Source organism: Haliotis rubra, unplaced genomic scaffold, assembly GCF_003918875.1.
Source record: "Haliotis rubra isolate DU_JTF1 unplaced genomic scaffold, ASM391887v1 Scf84, whole genome shotgun sequence".
Taxonomy (NCBI): domain Eukaryota; kingdom Metazoa; phylum Mollusca; class Gastropoda; order Lepetellida; family Haliotidae; genus Haliotis; species Haliotis rubra.
In genome coordinates, this window is record NW_025767568.1 from 1,209,486 (window position 1) to 1,230,294 (window position 20,809).

Here is a 20,809-nt window from a genome sequence, read left to right on the forward strand (position 1 = left end):
AGTTGTTGTGTCCAATACATTCTTGGACGGGTTCTGTGCCTTGCCCGGGGCTAGTCCCATCTCCAGTTTGGTTGGTTTGTGTACCGGAAGGAGGCCGACTAGGTTGTGATGTGAACATACATTTTCACAATGTATGTTCCGCATCCGTCCCGAAAGTCATGGTTTCTCTGATCTCTCGTAATTCGTACAGGGACGATTGTGTCAAAACAAAAATGATTTCAGGCGAGTTTGGGACTCGCTTTCATTAGAAGGGTTGTAACGATATGCACGTGCATTTTCATTTTCACGAATGCCATACGGAACCTTTTACCACGTCTGCCTTTTTAGGTGTGTTTGGTCGCATATGCTTTTTCCTCAGAAAACACACTGATGTTGGTAATACTAGTAACTGTCGATTTGGATTGAAAAACAAGTTAACAAAACGATACAATCATAAAAAAAACACCATTTTGTAAGAACAAAATCTTGCATTTGGTTTTGAAAAGCGACGTTTCTTTTGTGGATCAGTATATAAATGGATGTACTCTCTGCAACAAATATGATACCCATATCATAGATATTTTCAGAGTGCAGCAAATGTGATAAACATAAATGGATTTACTCTGCAACAAATGTCATAACGATATGACAGATATTTCCATATTGCTGCAGATGTGATAAACATAAATGGATGTACTCTGCAATAAATGTCATAACGATATGATAGATATTTCCTGATTGCAGCAGCTGTGATAAACATAAATGGATGTACTCTGCAATAAATGTCATAACCCTATCAGAGATAACAACAAAGGTCAAGGTCGTACCTAACCCATGTTGGTGTCACTTTCAGTGTAAACAATTTAAATGGCATTATGCCGAATGGCATATTCCAACGTTATGTACAGTGTCGGGGTCGGATATAGTTGAAGTATTCATTTTATAAACCGTACAATTTGTGGAGGATTTGAAGGGAGGTTTACCCCTATTATTTCTTGTTGTGGTGGGTATGGTGTTTTTTTTTAATTGTTAAGTCTAGCGTGAGAGACCGAAGTCCGCGTATGATCACGAGGCAGGCCACATTGTAAAATTAACCCAATTTACAAATCAATAAAGTATCCATAAAAGAATGTGTGACACTATAACTTCGGAGGTAATATAATACAAGCATAATGATGATAGCAATGAAGACAGTGATGGTAATCATATACACATCTCTGCAACAGAACAATAAGTTCTGGGCAAGAGTATCCCAGGTGGAGGTTGATCACACAATATGCTGGTGTTCTTGAGACTTGAGACATGAGGGACAAGAGTTAACACGCCTAACATACCTAACAAAAAAGATGCTAGAATATTCTACACTAGTGCAGATGATTCTCGAAGTTTCTTGTTGCCCTTTCCAGATCATTCTTCTAAATGTGAGAAAGGCTAAATATAGCACACTATATTAAATAGTATTATATTAAATATAGCTATCCATTACAGAATCATAGCAACAGATGAGCGTCCTGTTACTGTCTCAGCTGATCAGATCTGGTGCAAGACAACCTGTTCCTTTCGAATTCATTTTCTGTCATATGTATGTTTTCTCGTACTCCCTCTTCCAGATTATGTCTGAGAAGATTGAGGTCGTTGTGAGGAATTCTGTTAACTTTGGGGGAGGGCCCCCACTGGGACGATGCAACGCAGTGCCTGTACTACGTGGACGTGTACACTAATGACGTCCACAAATACAACGCCGTCACAGGAGAGGACAGCCAGTTGAACCTTGGAGGTGAGTTCATCTCGTCTAATAATCAGCTCTCCCGGTATGTCAGTTCGTATAACATATGTAACAATGGTCTGTAAATACGCGAGTCTGGACCAGTAAAACCAGTGAGTGAAATCATGAACATCGATTTACTCGAATTTTACACATGAAACTTTGATCGCAAAGGTTGTTGAGAACCGATTGCAACCCGGATAGGTTGAACTCATTTGATATACTGGTTACAAAGAGAACTGTGCATTGTTAAAATTCTTTATACATTTTAACATATAAACTTTTCCATGCAGACTTTAACAGGTGAATATTTACTTTACAAGAAGACAGTAGAATAGCACGTTTAATGTCTATGACGTCCACATGACGAACAGCATCACAAACTCAATAGCGGGTATCCCTACCGTGAAAGACAAGAACAGCAGTGCATCGAGGCCGACGGAATAGCTTAACATATTCTCCGCAAAATTTGCTGTAAAATCACAAACGTTTCATACCACACATGCTCTATAGAGAAGAGTACCGGTGAATTTGCAGCATGTTAATATTCCATAACTATTATTTGTATTTTGTATTTATACTGAGTAACCAGTCTTTTTTTCCAATGCCAATCAACCTGCGGGTCTCAAGCACAAGCTTCACTTTAGTCGTTACCTCTTACTTTCCATCAGTATATGCACTATTTGAACTGCCATGACATCGTGTTTCATCCCAGGAGGATCTATGGCGACTGTCATCATCCCTCGCCAGAAGGGCGGCTTTGTGGTGAGCCAGAAGACAGACCTCGCCATCGTGGACTCTTGGGACAGTGGCAAAGTAACTAGCATTGTGAAGGTCGAGACCGACCCTAATATGTTTAATGACGGCAAAGTTGATGCTTCCGGTAGACTCTGGATTGGTACGTTCATATGTTCTCATGTCTTGTGTTGAATGTGAGTGTTCCTTGACGCCAGCCAACACTGGCCAAGTCGTCAGAGGCTCTGACGTTCACAGTGCTTAGTTGCGTCCCTTGGGCACGCAAGAAACCCATGGTCGAACCCCAGGTGCTTGTTAATGCCAGGTGCTTCCTGGAAAACTGTCCAGCGGTAATGCAACCAGAATACTGTTTACAGAGGTGACCAAAGATCAATCGCTCATCCAATCAAAATGTATTACGACCAATTTCCTTGAAATATCTTAAAACTAGCAGGCCACTTGTACAGGTACGGCGGTCATTCTGACAGTCTGCTGTATAGAAAACCAGAAAAATAATGTATTTCATTTCACATGAAGCAAGCTATGCAGGACTAGCTACTTTATACTTTCAACATAGGGTCGTGTCCCTGTGATAAGGATATCCCTGACCCCCTAAAGATGCCGAAGTATCAGGCCTCACTGTTCAGCCTGGATGCCGATGGGAGCGTCAAGAAACAAATCAGCAACATCAGCCTCAGCAACGGCATGGACTGGACTGACGACAACAGCGTCATGTACTACATAGACTCCATGCCCAGCCAGGTATGGGCCTTCGACTTTGACATCACAGCTGGGACTATTAGTAAGTAGACTCGGGTACTCCAAGCAACCAGGACACACGTTCTGTTTTGAGTATTGTTCGGCTTTACAACGTTGTACGCCGCTATCCCACATGTCAAACGCCATTCATTGATCCATGGTGCATTTTTTTGGTAAAAATCGCTGTGCGCATAGACATAATTACAGTTACATCTTGAGAAGTTTGGGACAATTTGTATAAAATTATATTGCATGTCACTTGAAATTTGCTGGGACAAAACATTACAAATTAATGGATCTCTTCATAGATAACCTATTCGTAAAATTAATAATGTATGATAATATACAATTTAGGATTGAGTGAGTGAGTGAGTTAAGATTTTAAATCACATCGGCAGTATTTCAGCCATATCGTGGCTAAATCAAATTAGTAATTTTTAACAAGAAGACCATGTCACCAATCCCCCCCCCCGCAATGGTAAGATACTCTTCTTGAATATTTCAACTATTTATGATTATGTCAGACGTACGATTTGATGTGCCTCCGTAATGTTGATATAGAGTGGTACTGTTGATTTAAGTCATTAGGTTCTTGGATACCCACAAAGTGGAGAGAGAGTATTGAACGGCTTTAAAGTTCTGTTCCGGAAAGGGTCACTACCACCAATTTCCGTCGAAGTCAAACTTGTTGCGACGGAAATGCAAAAATTATTTTATTCTGAAATCCAAAACTACCAAAAGGCACCCGTTCACCACCAGACCTATATATCTGTTACGTTTGGTGAAGAAATAATAAACGGTTTTAAAGTCGAAGTCAAAGCTGTTGCCTCGGAAACGCAAAAAATATGTTTTTCTGACATCTGAAACTAGCAAAAGGCACAAGTTCACAATCAAACCCATCCTTGTGCAAAGTTTGGTGAAGAAATGTTGAACAGTTTTTATACTATTCTGGAAAAGACGATTTTCCACGGATGGACGGGCACAGTGTTGCTGCAACCTTGTTGAAGCAACGGTCATCATACATTACAGTTGTTTTGGGCACAGTGATCAGAGATGCAGGTTGTGATAGAAGAGAGCGTGCTGGCCTATAATTCTCCCTATAAGGAATGACGTGCAGCTTGAGATATGTTGGAGCAGTGTTATGAAAGGCCTTCTACATGCGTTGTATGGCACTGTTTTGTACTCTGTGTAGGCGGTCAGTGGGAGACTGTCGTGTAGGCGGTCAGTGGGAGACTGTCGTAGACCACACAATAGAGCGTTGCCATAGTCTAGTCTTGATGTGATAAGTGAGTGGACCAAGGTCCTGCAGGTGTCCTCTGTAAGGCATTCCCTGATGGTGACAAGATTCCTGATCTGGTAGTAGCAGGCAGGCAACTGTCAAAATACACCCCGAGAGTCAAAATGGTACCTCAAGCTCTTTGGTGCTATTCCTCCGATTCTTGGATCAAAAGATTATCAGTTCTGTTTTATCCTGATTTAATTTCAGCATGTTGACACTTGTCCAATCGTTGATATCCAATCTGCTGGTGGCACTCTCCAAGTAATTGCAAGATGGTATAACCTTGTAAATCTGTTTGTCATCTGCATAGACAAGGTATGGCAGATTATTACGGCGACATATTTCACCAATGGGTATAGAGTATAGGCAGTAGAGGACTGGTCAAAGTATTCTACATAAGAACAGGTATCTTCTAGACGGTGACTGAGAACAAACCATTGAAAAAATAACAAGACGACAAGGCACGCGAAAAAAGATATACAAACTCACTCTTAAGTGATATCTTAAGATGCCTTTGACAAAGGTAACTGTAGTGGTGGCTCAAAGTGCCTTCCCTTGAAATATTGAACCATATTGTTATTGTCATTATACAAACAACATAATGCTTAATACGAAGAACCACGTGTGAGAAAGACATATCTTGAGATGTCACTCATAAGTATGTCATCATACTTATCAATTTAAAGTGTCAAATAACCTTTTAATACGTCTGTTGAATGTACTATATTTCACATTGTATGTCAAGGTATGTGTGTAACAAGAGGTATGGATATATAAAAAATGTACTAAACAGTTATCTTCACGTTGTTTGAACTTTGTACGGTGGGATCTTTGTGAAATACATCAATTCCACTGCTTCAACATGCATTGGGATGTTAATGGACACAGCGAGAACCGAAAACGGGGTTTAGTGAGTTAGTGAGCATTTATCATGACATCGGATATCAACCATATCAATAGAAGTAGAACTTAAAACTCTGTTGGCGAAGAATAGTAAAACTACTAGTGTATCACAGATATTAAAGTAAAATTAGCATGTTATCGTAAAACGATATTAATACAAAGAACAATACAACACGATTTAGACAAGTCTAACCATACATTCACAGACCACATATTCTACGACCAAAAAGGTGGTCATGTTTTGGGACTTACCTACCCTCACAGGAGGACAATAATTTTTCCAATACTTCAACCCCCAGAAAACGGAGTTTAGTTACATCTCCACTTTGCACAAAGGCCAAATGGAATGTTTCACTGATACAGATATGGTCTTGAAAGTTCAGACGGACAAAACAAGCACCTGTTCTATCAAGGTAGACTTTTGTTTTGTATTTGTTTCAGGCAATAAGAGAACTGTAGCAGACTTTACCTCTACTGAAATCCCAGATATGGGTTTGCCTGATGGGATGGCTATTGATATTGCGGGGAAATTATGGGTGGCCTTTTGATGGTGGGAAAGTGGTTCGACTCGATCCAGAGACTGGTAAGTGGACATACATAGAGGTGACGAAAGGAGCATTTGTAGAAAAATAGAAAGTCAATCTTCCTGTATTGATGTCATAAAATTCGATCTAACACTGGCATTCTGTATGCAACTTGTCTTTCAGAACACTCTCTGTTTGTGTGTATGTGCATGTGTATGTGTGCGTGCGTGTGTGCAACTGAATGCCCAAACATAACTGATCAGTGCAAACGTGAACAACTAAAAGAATTGTTAACTCTTTGAAATACCATTGAGTGTTGATTCACGTAGATTTAGCTCACGTAATTGGCACATTTTCTTGAAACAAGGCCGACTTAAGTTGGTATAGAGTATGGTTCAACACAATGAACTGTATCTTGGTATATTTTAGATACAACACGCATGTAAAGCCAAAACTTACTCCTGATGGATTCTTTGACAAAATTACTTCAAATAATTCTGAGTGATTTGTCATATATTCGATAGGAAGCGAGTCTTCTTGTAGGATACGGGGCGAGTAGTCATGAATGGCTACAGAGCTCATGATGGCAGCCAAGATCCATCAGCAGAAACATCGTTGAAGTTTTGTTTGTTAATACGTCGTGAAAAGGATTGGAAAAGATGTTACCCTCAGTTCAGTTTTATCTTTAATTTGGTTCATACACCCACTGGAATCTTATTCAATAGATAATCGAGGTTGGACATTCGCTGACGTGGACTTTCTATATATACTGGTACTTGGACAGAACTGACAATCCGGGTTTAGAGTCATCTCCAGCAACCCAGCCAACAATGGCCATGGGTGGTCAGACAGGGCGACTTTCTTTATGCATGTCGTCATATTCCGTTTGTGTAGATCGTCGCTCTGATTGTTAGTCATTGGTTTATGTGGGGTTAGAGTCGATTGCAAAGTTAGAGTCAGACGTAACATAGCTGTAATTTTGTTGAGTATGTGTTTAGCAACAGAGAAATACACGCAATGCACTCAACAATTTTGGGGAAATAGTTTCGTTTAATAACATGGATTGATATTTGGTCTGTCCAGGAAAGGTCATCAGAACTGTCAAGTTCCCATGCGAAAGGATTACGTCGTGTTGTTTTGGAGGGGCGGACTTCAGGGACCTCTACGTCACATCAGCGACCCCGACACAACTCGAGAAAACATCACTGGCTGGGTCACTCTTCAAGGTCACGGGGCTAGGAGTCCGAGGGCGCAAAGCTAACATGTTCGCTGGATAAGCGGTTCTCCGTTCAATGCGTTTTCAAAACAAGCTCGTCCATTGCTTGTAAATCTAATTTCGATGTTATGCAAGGTTTTAAGTTTAGTGTATATCCAGACTGCATTTAGCAAGATATGCTGAATGGAACACAGGGATATTTTGTCTTCAAAAGCATGGAGTCGGTGCTTCGATTAATTAAGACCAATAAATATTTTGAAAACAAAATAGTTGCCTCCATATACAATAAAGGTATTCTAATTAAATGATGAATGGTAGCCTCCTACCTAAAACCTCTGATGCCAAATACTGGGACAGAACCCCCTCTTGTGTTGAGGCTATGACGCCAAGGACGCTAAACTCATGGACTGCTGATCATTATCATAACTCCCGGAAACATTTGTGTTGTAAACATTTTATTCGGGCAGTAGAAGTATAACACCGATTCACCCCTCATGGTCCCAGGTACGGCGATGTACCGTCCGTTGCAGGTGATATCCAGCCCGTTTTTATATTGCATTGTCCGTAATAGTGGTCTAAGTTTAAGGTTACATGCTAATTTTATTCCTCAACCTGTGATAATTTCATTTTTGCCATTCCCTTGTCGTGCTTGAGTGAATGAGTTTTACGTGTCTTTTAGCATTATTCCACGGCGGGGACCTCAGAAATGGGCTTCATTTATTGTACCCATGTGGGGAATCGAACCGGGGTCTTTGGCGTGACGAGCGAACGCTTTAACCATTTGGCTACCCTTTGTCGACAGATTTTATAACAAGACTGTATTTAATATCAATAAAGACTTGTTTTCGTCACTATATAGGTGAAATAATGTAGTTGTGACTCTGAAACGCACGCACTCACTCACTCACATAACACTGATTCTGGTCGTTGTTTATGAATACCTATGAATATAAACAGCTTCAAACATGTAGAATATATATATATATATATATATATATATATATATATATATATATCACATAGATAAATAAAACAATGCCCTTTTCTCCTACATGTTTCGTTCTCTACTCTTTAGGGAGATTGTAGCTGTTTCAGTATCATAAAAAATGATATAAAAAATGTAAGATACTGTAACTGCTACAATCTCCCTGAAGAGTAAAGAACGAAACATGTTGGAGAAAAAGGAATTCTGTTTTTATTTATCTATGTGATATTTTTGAATGAACACCTGTACCATTTTGGACATTTTGTGCGTTTGTATATAATGAAAACGTATATATATATATAAACACGCCTTTATTTGTGAATTTAAAGAGTATGCATATATATATAGTGTATGTATAGTCAAGCCACAATGTCATAAAGTGCACTTCGTCTTCAACTGAATATACATGTACATTCATATTCGAGTCACAATGTTTATCATTAACAATTACAATGGTTAAGTTTCCTCAAAGTGAATGAAGCGATCCTAAAATTGTCACTTGTCTCCCTTAGCTGTTAACATTCAGCTGTCGGATTTGTGTTGACTAAAGAATATACAGTGCTAAAGATTCTGACATAGTATTATCTGTCACAACTTTCTTAAGTTTGTCTACATTACATAAATGTGCTTGTAAATGGGTCTTCACTAGCGCACTACTAGAGTACTTTGAGTGTACAGCTGGAACAAGGCAAGGGTGTATGATAAGTCCTATACTGTTCACTTTGTTTTTTATGAGTTGGTAGATAATCACAAGTCAAATAATTGCAAGGGTATTTTTGTGAATGAGTATGCTGAAAATATTACCTTGCTAATGTTTGCAGATGAGTTTGTTAATGTTTGAGATTCTGTGGGAAGATTGCAACATCAGATAGATTGTTTAGCAGGATTTTGCAGTCAATATGGAGTGAAGAATAATTTAGACAAAACTAAAGTCATGGTATTTCGAAGATGTGGTGTAATAACAAAAAACGGAAAAGTGGCATTATAATGGTGTTCCTCTTGAAGAAGTGTCAGGGTATAGGTATCATGGCGTGTTCTTCACTACTAAGCTCTCATGGAGTTTGGCCAGAAATACCCGACCACAACAAGAAGAAAAGGCAATGTACATTTTGTTTAAGGACGTCTAACATCAATGAGTCTATGTTTCTATTTGACAGGATGATTTTCCCCATCTTATATCATGCATCAGGAGTTTGGGGTTTGAAAATGTCCAGGGTCTAGAAAATGTTCAACGTAAATTTCTCAGAAGAGTACTCATGTCAATTCAACCACTCCAGCAACAGTTTTATATGGAGAGTTGGGAAGGTATCCACTACATATTGCAACCATGCTCAACTCAATAAAATACTGGTTGAAAATTTTATACATTGTTACAACTAGATATCCAAAGGCTTGTTATCTGATGTTGCATCAGCTTGATGGAGTTGGTAGAAACACATGGGCAACAAAAATCAAATATTTGTTGAATATTCACGGATTTGGCTGCAACGGCTGCAAGATTGTTGGAAAGAAACATGGGCACATACCATAGGTGAAACCAGTAAATATAAATATTTCATACGCAAATCTCTGTTAGAACCTGAAAGGTAAGTCAGTACAACTTGAAAAGTAAAAAAACTAAGAATTGTTCTGAGCAGATTTAGACGTGGGAATCATTGTAGGCCGTTGAAACAGGTCTGTGGGGATTAGTTGCTAGAGAGGACAGAACATGTAAATATTATTTTGATAATTTGAAGGTATCTGCAGTTGAAGAATAAGTGCACTTTATCACTTCATGTCATTTGTATAACAAGTTGAGAAACAAGTTTTTTACCAAGTGTTTGTACAAGCACTTTATGTAATGTAGACACATTTAAGAAAGTTATGACCGATAATACTATGTCAGAATCTTTAGCAATGTATATTCTAAAGTGCACACAAATCAGACAGCTGATGTTAACAATGCCGAATATTACACTTTACACCGAAGCCATTATCATCCTTCATGTGCACACAACACGTGACGTTACCTTGATTCATTGATTACTGAGTAGGTTAACGTGTCCCTATGTCATACAGCCCGGTACAGATAGTGGGAAATAATGTTTGGTGTGCATATAATCTGTATTTGTGTGTAGGCTGAACAGTTGAAAAGTAGAACGCAGCATACATCATACAAATGTACACAATGGTCGCAATCATTGGACGATAAACACAGGTGAACACCATGCGTACCTCACTGTCTGCAAATGCTTTTGAACAAATGTAGATGCAGGAACAAAAAGGTCCGATACACGCATCAGAGTTTATTACATCTGTGTCAGGTTACAATTCGACACATGACATCCTTGAAACGTTGACATTGACTGATGAACAACTGTACAACGAATCAGGCCAGATGAGAACGGTTTCACAAGTGATGAGGTTTGATGAGATCTGATGAGCTCTGATGAGGTTACAAAAAACTACAATATATACACCCTGGATATAATGTCATGTGTTTTCAGAACGGATTTCCTGCCCTTATAATACCCTGGTTATACTGCCAAACTAGATATAATGCCATGTGCCTACGATTCTGGGAACAAAGTGTCATTTTTCCCTGGTTAGAAAGCCAATTACCCTGCCTGCATGTAGTATAGATACCTTAATTGGTTAATTGACATGACTCAAATTATTTGACCAATCCCAATGCTTTAAGTAGTCTTGGAATCCCGGGGCGGTGGGGTAGCCTAGTGGTTAAAGCGTTGGCTTGTCACGCCGAAGACCCGGGTTCGAATCCCCACATGGGTACAATTTGTGAATCCCCTTTCTGGTGTCCCCCGCCGTGATGTTGCTGGAATATTGCTTAGAGGCGTAAAACCAAATTCAGTCAGTCAGTCAGTCTTGGAATCCCAGATAGGATAACACACGTGACAACACACTTCCTGCCACCTACAAGACACCTGCAGTCCCTAGACGCTGGGATTATCCAGTCGTTCAAATCAGATTACAGGAGACATCAGTTCAAACAACTTGTTGAATGCATAGGGCCTCTGACTGTCCTACCTGGTTATAATGCATTTTAAATAACCAGGGTATATTCTATTTGTGTTTTGGCGTTCTGTTACCCAATATACACCACTTTCAATGGGTAAGCCCTAACTAGATGATGTACTTTTGGTTGGGGGGTGGGGGGTGGGGTTACATTCTCATTATCTTGGTCCTCCCTATACACATCGTCCAGCCGCCCATTATCAATTAATTATTCATATTTCATAATGATTGTATAACAATCATAGTGCATGAACCTTTTCCATGATATAGTGAGTGAGTGAGTTTAGTTTTACAGTAAACTCAGCAATATTCCAGCTATATGGCGGCGGTATGTAAATAATCGAGTCTGGACCTGACAACCCAGTGATCAACATCATGAGCATCAATCTGCGCAATTGGGAACCGATGACATGTGTCAACCAAGCCAGGGAGCCTGGCCACCCGGTCCCGCTAGTCGCCTCTTACGACAAGCATGGGTTGCTGAAGGTACATTCTCACCCGGATTCCCATGAAATAACAATTAAATTGACAGTGTAAGTTGTATGAATAAACAATGTATGTTACTAATGTGTGTATTGTAGCCAGGAGGGAACATAATTTTGATCGTAAAAGAAACCAGAAAAAGCAAAATGTAGAACAGAAGTAAAGCAATCGTGAGAGGTCCTTGTTTTCTGCCCTCACAACCTAGTACTGTATTGTCAGATTACAGCAAATATGATAAACATTAATGGATGTACTCTGCAAGAAAATGTGATAACGACATCGGAGATATCATATCAGAGATAACAACAAAGGTCAAGGTCGTACCTAACACATGTTGGTGTCACTATCAGTATCAGTATATAAATAAAATAAATGGCATTATGTCGGATGGAATATTCCAACGTTAGGTGCAGTGTCGGGGCCGGATATAGTTGAAGTATTCATTTGATAAACCGTACAGTTTGTGGAGGATTTGAAATGAGGTTTACCCCTATTACCTCTTGCTGTAGTGTTTATGTTGTTCTTGTTTTAATTGTTAAGTCTAACAGGAGAGACCGAAGTCCGCGTGTGATCACGAGGCAGGCCACATGTTATATTGTAAAATTAATCCAGTTCACAAATCAATAAAGTAGGTATCAAAAATTGTGCAACACTATAAATTCGAAAATAATATAACACAAGCGAAATGATAAAAGCATTGAAGGCAGTGATGGTAATCATATACACCTCTCAGCAACAGAATACAACACCAAAAATATGGTCTAGGCGAAATTATCCAAGGGCGGAGGGTGATCATACAATATGCTGGTGTTCTTGAGACTTGAGATGTAATGTGACATGAGGGACAAGAGCTAACTCGCCTAACATACCTAGACAGACGCAAGAATATTTTACAGTAGTGCAGATGATTCTCGAAGGTTCTTGTAAGCCTTTCCAGATCATTCTTCTAAATCTGAGAAAGGCAAAATATAGAACACTGCTATCCATTACAGAATCTACAGGTAGAATGTTTATCAGTTGAAGCATTGTTGTACAAGGTATAACACTGCCTCATAGCAACAGATAAGCGTCCTATAACTGGAATATTGCTAGTGAAATATATTTGCTGATCAGATGTGGTGCGAGACAACCTGTTCCTTTCGAATTCATTTTCTGTCATATGTGTAATCTCTTGTAGTCCCTCTTCCAGATTATGTCTGAGAACATTGAGGTCGTAGTGAGGAATTGTGACTTTGGGGAGGGCCCGCACTGGGACGATACAACGCAGTGCCTGTACTACGTGGACGTGTTCGCTAATGACGTTCACAAATACAACGCCGTCACAGGAGAGGACGCCCAGTTGAACCTCGGAGGTGAGTTTATCTCTTTTAATAATCAGCTCTCCCGGTATGTGTTATGTTATGGTTATGTGTTACAACGTTTCAACTATGTAAAACCAGTGAGTGAGTGAGTGAGTGAATTTGGTTTTATGCCGCTTTTAGCAATATTCCCGCAATATCACGGCGGGGGACACCAGAAATGGGCTTAACACATTGTACCCATGTGGGGAATCGAACCCGGGTCTTCGGCGTGACGAGAGAACGCCTTAACCACTAGGCTACCCCACCGCCCCTGTAAAACCAGTGCGTGAAATCATGGGCATCGACTTACTCGAATTATACACATGAAACGTTGGTCGCAAAGGTTGCTGAGGACCAAATGCAACTCGGATAGGTTGGACTCATTTGAGACACTGGCAATAAAGAGAACTGTGCATTGTGAAAAATTCTTTCTAAATTTTAACATATAACAACAATTAAACGTTTCCATGTAGACTTTAACAGATGAATATGTACACCACAAGAAGATAACAGAATAGCACATTTAATGTCTATGACGTCCAAATGACGAACAGCATCACAAACTCAATAGCGGGTATCCCTACCGTGAAAGACAAGAACAGCAGTGCATCGAGGCCGACGGAATAGCTCAACATATTCTCTGCAATACTTGCTGTAAAATCACAAACGTTTTCTGTCGGAATTGGTACACAACGTATACGCCTTTCCGTTTCATACCACACATGCTCTATAGAGAAGACATCCGGTGAATGTGCAGCATGTTAATATTCAATAATTTTAATTTGTGTTTTGTATTTTTTCCAATGCCAATCAACCTGCGTGTCTCAAGCACAAGCTTCCCTTTAGTCGTTACTTCTTACTTTGATCAGTATAAGCACTATTTGAACTGCCATGACATCGTGTTTCATCCCAGGAGGATCTATGGCGACTGTCATCATCCCTCGCCAGAAGGGCGGCTTTGTGGTGAGCCAGAAGACAGACCTCGCCATCGTGGACTCTTGGGACAGTGGCAAGGTCACCAGCATTGCAAAGGTCGAGGCCGACGCTAATACGCTCAATGACGGCAAAGTGGATGCTTCCGGTAGACTCTGGATTGGTAGGTTCATATGTTCTCACGTCTTGTGTTGAATGTGAGTGTTCCTTGACGCCAGTCAACACTGGCCAAGTCGTCTGAGGCTCTGAAGTTCACAGTGCATAGTTGCGTCCCTTCGGAACGCAAGAAATATATGGTCGAAACCCATGTTAATGCCAGATGCTTGCCAATACCGAAACTGTCCAGCGGTAATACAAGCAGAATACTGTTTACAGAGGTGACCAAAGATCAATCACTCACCCATTCAACATGCCTTACGACCAATTTCCTTGAGATATTCCAAAACTAACAGGCCACTTGTACAGGTACAGCGATCATTCTGACATCCTGCTTTATAAGAAAGACCATAGAGAAATAATGTGTTTCATTTCACATGAAGCAAGCTATGCAGGAATAAAGTTCTACTTTATACTTTCAACATAGGGTCGTGCCCCAATGAGAACAACCCTGACCTTCTACAGTTGCCGAAGTATCAGGCCTCACTGTCCAGCCTGGATGCCGATGGGAGCGTCAGGAAACACATCAGCAACATCAGCCTCAGCAACGGCATGGACTGGACTGACGACAACAGCGTCATGTACTACATCGACTCAATACCTAGGCAGGTCTGGGCCTTTGACTTTGACATCACAGCTGGGACTATAAGTAAGTAGACTCTGGTACACGGGTAATAAGGGTAACCAGGGCACACGTTTTGTTTTGAGTATTGTTCAGCTTTACAACATTGTACGCCGCTATCCCACATGTCAAACGCCATTCGTTGATCTCCGGTGCATTTAAAACAATCGTGGTCCGCATAGATGTATTGACAGTTATACCTTTAGAGGTTTGGGACAATTTGTCTAAAATTACATTAAATGTTATTTGAAATTTACTGAGAAATCATTACGAACTGATGGAGTTCTTCATCGATAACCTATTCTGATTTAAAGAGATGTACTTTTACGTTCTTCCTAAAATGTTTCTCAGGGTAGATGGCTTATCGTTCTACAGTGTTGCTGCCTTCTTGTTGAAGCATCTGTCTCCCTACATTACAGTTTGTGTTTTGGGCACAGTGATCAGAGATGCAGATTGTGATCGAAGATACCGTGCTGGCTCATAAGGGATGACAAACCCCTTGAGATATGTTGGAGCAGTGTTATGCAAGGCCTTGTACACGTACATCAAGATCTTGTACTGGCACCGGAGGTGAAATGACAACCAATGCAAGATCCTCATGATCGGTGTGATATGGTCGTGTTTCCGTGTGCCAGTAATAAGTCGCGCTGCACTGTCCTGTTCTGTCTGTAGGCAGTCTGTGAGAGACTGTGTAGTCTCTGTAGGCAGTCTGTGAGAGACTGTGTAGTCTCTGTAGGCAGTCTGTGAGAGACTGTGTAGTCTCTGTAGGCAGTCTTTGAGAGACTGTGTAGTCTTTTAAGGCAGTCTGCGAGAGACTGTGTAGTCCACACAGTAAGGCGTTACCATAGTCCAGTCTTGATGTGATAAGTGAGTGGACCAAGTTCCTGCAGGTGTCCTCTGTAAGATGGTGCAAAGACTCCTGATCTGGGTGTAGCAGGATTTAGAAACAGCATTTCTGTGTGATCAGTTCTGTTTTATCCTGATGTAATGTCAGCATGTTGGCACTTGCCTCTCCGTAATTGCAAGGTGGTATAATTTGTAAATCTTTGTTATCTGTTACCTTACATCTGCGTAGGCATGGTGTGGCAGATTATAACGGCGACATATTTCATCCATGGGCTTAGAGTAAAGGCAGGAGAGGATTGGTCCAAGTACGGATCCTTGTCGCACGCCAAAGAGGAGACATTTTTCTCCTGAACATGCTGATCCTATTGCCACGCAGTGAGTTCGTGTGCACATGTAGGACTGGAACCCAATGAGAGCACCGCCTGATATATTATGGCTGTATCGAAGGCGTCGAAACAGTATATCGTGGTCAATGGGGTGAAAGGCGGCTGACTGGTCTAGAAGTTTCAGTGCTACGGAGCTGTTGTTGTCTAGGGCCTGTGCAGTATCGTGATGAACCATAAGACGGGCAGTCTTTGTAGAGTGTCCGATTCAGTAAGCTGACTGAAAGTAGTGAAGAACCTTAGTAGCGAAGAAGTCGCTGAACTTGTTGGCCAAGGCTTTATCAGATGAGCAGGTTGGTAGGATAGTTTCACCTGATGGTTCCATAAGACTCTTCTTTGTGAACGTGAACAGTTCTTTGTGATCTGTACTGCATTCAGTGATTTTATCTTAATCATAGTCCTTTGGGGGTTTTAATGAGACGTTTATTGACGTTTATTCCGCCGTTCCGCACCAACCTGTGATTTGTTGCCGCTCTTCGTTTTGGAGGCATACCGAGTGTGTAGTCGCAAATTCGTAGTATTCCAAACAATAACGCCAAGAATCCACACGCTTGAACAATTTCAAAGCCTAACACTAACTGCTCGACGTGAAAGCGGAAATATAACTTTTTTGCAAGCGAAAATATAACTTAATGCAGCATACAAAGAGGATAGACTAACTGTGTGAATCTAAAAAAAATCAATGGATGAACGAAAGGTGACGTCATCAGAAGCAGACACATGACGTCATAACATAACTGGAAGTGACGTAAGCAAACATAAAAGAGCGGGACGAATGAACTGAAAGTAAGTGTGAATGGTTTCAATAAACGGATTGAGTGTTAAGCACTAAATGAGATTATTGACTAGTTTACACGTTCCTTATAGAGCTTATCATGAATACATAATAAAAAGTGAAAACTCCCCGTTTGTTCTATATTTAGGTGTATAACGATTCAGAGTGACAAACACCTCCACAAGGCTGTAAGACCAAAAGGATGATATTAACTTTCTGATAGTCAGCAATGTTCAAAGTTCCTCATACGGTGACCGATGATCAGGGAACTGTTATTCGGTTGAAAAAATAACACTACGACAAGGAACGCAAAGAAAGAGACATATACTCAGTGTGAAGCAAAATATGTTTAAAAATGAAATCTTTAACAATGTGCACTGTGGCGGTGGCTAAAAGTGCCATACTGTTACAAACAATATAATGCTAATACGTAGAACCACGTGTGAAGGTATGTGCACATGTTGTCTTTTTTTACGAAAACCTCTCCTTTAAGGAAGACACATCTTAAGATATTCACCCATAAATTTGTCTTCGTACTCATAAATTCAAAGTGTCAAATTGCCCTTTAATACGTCTGTTGTATGTACTATATTTAACATTATATGCCAAGGTATGTTTGTAACAAGAAATATGGACATATAGAAATGTATCAAACAGTCTTCACGTTGTTTGAACTTTCAAACGGCGTTTAGTGAATGAGTGAGTTAACATTAATCGTCCCATCGGCAATATTTCAACCATATAGGGACGAGAACAATTAATGATCATATCACAGATCAATTAAAGAAGAAATTAACTACGTGTTGTCGAATAACAGTAAAACGACTAGTGTATCACATATAACACGATATAATTAAAGAGAACAGTACAATACAAAAAGACTATAGATTGTTTACAACTGAAGGTAGATCACCATACTAGGAACCATGGGGACGTACGGTACTTTCGCTTTCTGCATGGACCTTAGCTGGATTTACACCATCCCTTCATCTGTTATAGCAATTTATAAATACAAATGGAGGCATACATTAACAGGATACATATTCTATGTTTTAACATATGGTAAGGTTAAATGTACTATGAATGTATTGTGACTTACCTACCCTCCCAGGAGGGCAAAATTTTAACAATACTTCGACGCCTTGAAAACGGAGTTTTGTTACATCTCCAGTTTACACAAAGGCCAAATGGAATGTTTCACTGATACAGATACCGTGTTGAAGTTTTGACGCACAAAACAAGCACCTGTTCTATCAAGGTAGACTTTTGTTTTATATTTGTTTCAGGCAACAAGAGAACTGTAGCAGACTTCAGCTCTACTGAAATCCCAGATATGGGGTTTCCTGATGGAATGGCGGTTGATACTGAGGGAAAATTATGGGTGGCCTGTTTTGACGCTGGGAAAATTGTCCGAATCGATCCCGAGACTGGTAAGTGGACATACACGGTGGTGACAAAAGGAACATTTGTAGACAAAATAGAAATTCAATCTTCCTGTATTGATGTCATAAGATCTCACTTTGTCATTCTGACTTTTCTGTATGCAGCATATCTTTTAGAACACTGTCTTTTTGTGTATGTATGTGCATGCGTGCGCGCGCGCGTGTATGTGTGTGCGTGCCACTCCATGGCCAACCGCGGCTGTGCATTACTGAATACATTCGAGTGTTGATTCACGTAGATTTACCACATGTAATTTGCAAATATTATTGCAATGTATGGTGTACAGTATGGTTGAACAAATTTAACTGTATCTTTGATATGTGGTTATTTACAAGACGTATGTAAAGCCAAAACATACTCCTCATGAACTCTTTGACCAAATTACTTCAAATCATAAGCACATTCTGGCTGATTTGTCATATTTTCGATAGGAAAATGAGTCTTCTTGTAGGATACGGGGCGAGTAGTCATGAATGGCTACAGAGCTCATGATGGCAGCCAAGATCCACTAGCAGAAACATCGTTGAAGTTTTGTTTGTTAATACGTCTTGAAAAGGATTGGAAAAGATGTTACCCTTCAGTTCAGTTTATCTTTAATTTGTTTTATACACCCACTGGCATCTTATTCAATAGATAATCGAGGTTGAACATTCGCTGACTTGGACTTTCTGTATATACTGGAACTTGTCCAGAATTGAAAATCCGGGTTTGCAGTGATGTTCAGCAACCAAGCCAACAATGGCCATGGGTGGTCAGACAGGGCGACTTTGTTTATGCTTTGTTTTTGTGTAGATCGTTGCTCTGATTGTTAATCATTGTTTAATGTGGGGTTAGAGTCGATTGAACAGATAGAGTCAGCCATAATATAGCTGGGATTTTGTTGAGTATGTGTTTAGCAACAACGAAACACACACAATGTACTCAACAATTTTGGGGGAAATAGTTTCGTTTATTAACATGGATTGATATTTGGTCTGTCCAGGAAAGGTCATCAGAACTGTTAAGTTCCCATGCGAAAAGACAACGTCGTGTTGTTTCGGAGGGGAGGACTTCACTGACCTCTACGTCACATCAGCTGCCCCGGCACAACTGGAGAAAACATCATTGGGTGGTTCACTCTTCAAGGTCACGGGGCTAGGAGTCCGAGGGCGCAAAGCTAACATGTTCGCTGGATAAGCGGTTCTCCGTTCAATGCGTTTTCAAGAAAAAGCTCGTCCATTATTTGTAAATCTAATTTCGATGCAGGGTTTTAAGTTAAGTGTATAACTGGACTGCATTTAGCAAGATATCTCCATGAAACACAAGGATATGTGCAGATCTTGCTGTAAATACAGCGTGGTTTTGTCTTCAAAACCATGGAGTCGATGCTTCGATTAATTAAGACCAATAAATATTTTGAAAACAAAATAGTTGCCTCCATATACAATAAAGGTATTCTAATTACATTCTAATGGTAGCCTCCTACCTAAAACCTTTGATGCTGAATACTGTGTCAGAACCCCCTTTTGTGTTGAGGATATGATACCAAGGACGCTAAACTCGTGGATTGCTGATCATTGATTTAAACATATTTTTTTCACAAATGTGAAAGGGATTTATCCAACATAAAATACCCGCTCCTAAATATTTACATACATGCATTTTTCAATTATATACATCTTAGGAAAGAATAGAGAGAGGAGATAGGAAAGTTGAGTGAGTGAGTGAGTTAAAATTTATAGTCACATCGGCAATATTTCAGCCATATTGTGACTTAAAAAGTTATAAATTAACAATAAATACAAATACATTATAAAACACCTGTCAACAAAGGACAGTAAAATAACTAGATTATCACGATAATAAATTTAAGACTAGTAATTAAATCTAAAATAGTTTACCTATAAATGACAATACAGTATAAAAACAGGCTATAGATTGCCAACAACTAAAAGGTAGATCACCATATTAGGGACCATGGGGACTTACAGTACATTTGCTTCCTGCATGGGCACTAGCTGGATTTACATCAACCCCTCAGCTTGTAGCAATTAAGATATATCTAGCCATACATTAATATTACACATATTCTACGATTAAAAAACGGAAAGTTGAAATTTACTTTGAATGTTTTGGGACTTAGGTACCCTCTCAGGAGGACAATAAGGTTACAGTACTTTAACCCCCCTCGAGGATACATCCACTAACAATCTGTGTTACTAATTCAAACTTCCAATTATAAAACATTTAGCTATTTACAAATCTGTTAATAAATTTAATTCTTTTAAAAATGCAATAATTAAATGAGGACTTATATTAGTAAAAAGATCCTTCATAGTTCGTGATTTGAAATAGATATCCCATGTCATGGAATATTCAACACAGTCAAGCAGGACATGCTTGACCGTGATTCTTTCATCACAAGGGATACAAAACGGAGGATCCTCACCTTTCAATAGGTACTCATGAGTATATCTTGTGTGGCCAACACGACATCGTCGTATGATGACCTCTTCAAATCTGGACTGACAACCCAAGTAGGTGTAACCGATAGTTGGTTTTATTGCATGTAATTTATTGATACATGCTTGGGTGTCCCACTTCTTTTGCATCAGATCACGGATGTAAGTCCTAATGCTAGCTTTGTAATCAGAGTATGGAATAAGAAGTGGTGTCACGGATTTGTTGA

At 39.8% G+C, this 20,809-nt stretch overlaps 2 protein-coding genes and 1 long non-coding RNA gene across 3 annotated transcripts; all 3 read left to right on the top strand.

Annotated features, from left to right (window-relative positions):
- The first annotated feature begins 897 nt into the window (after positions 1-897).
- On the top strand, positions 898-2,584 carry LOC124262468. The gene is made up of 3 exons (XR_006894598.1): positions 898-982; positions 1,590-1,756; positions 2,460-2,584. It is a non-coding gene; the product is annotated as an uncharacterized LOC124262468 (long non-coding RNA).
- A 506-nt stretch (positions 2,585-3,090) lies between these two features.
- LOC124262467 (regucalcin-like) lies at positions 3,091-7,427 on the top strand. Its single transcript, XM_046696976.1, is given in 4 exon segments — positions 3,091-3,281; positions 5,862-5,961; positions 5,963-6,003; positions 7,028-7,427. Coding segments are annotated over 4 exon segments (519 nt in total). The 5' UTR covers positions 3,091-3,097; the 3' UTR covers positions 7,222-7,427.
- Positions 7,428-12,385: 4,958 nt separating this feature from the next.
- On the top strand, positions 12,386-19,548 carry LOC124262466 (regucalcin-like). Its single transcript, XM_046696975.1, has 5 exons — positions 12,386-12,995; positions 13,897-14,079; positions 14,500-14,721; positions 17,985-18,128; positions 19,124-19,548. Exons 1-5 carry the CDS (start codon positions 12,836-12,838, stop codon positions 19,315-19,317), a joined length of 903 nt encoding a protein of 300 aa, XP_046552931.1. The 5' UTR covers positions 12,386-12,835; the 3' UTR covers positions 19,318-19,548.
- Positions 19,549-20,809: the final 1,261 nt, after the last annotated feature.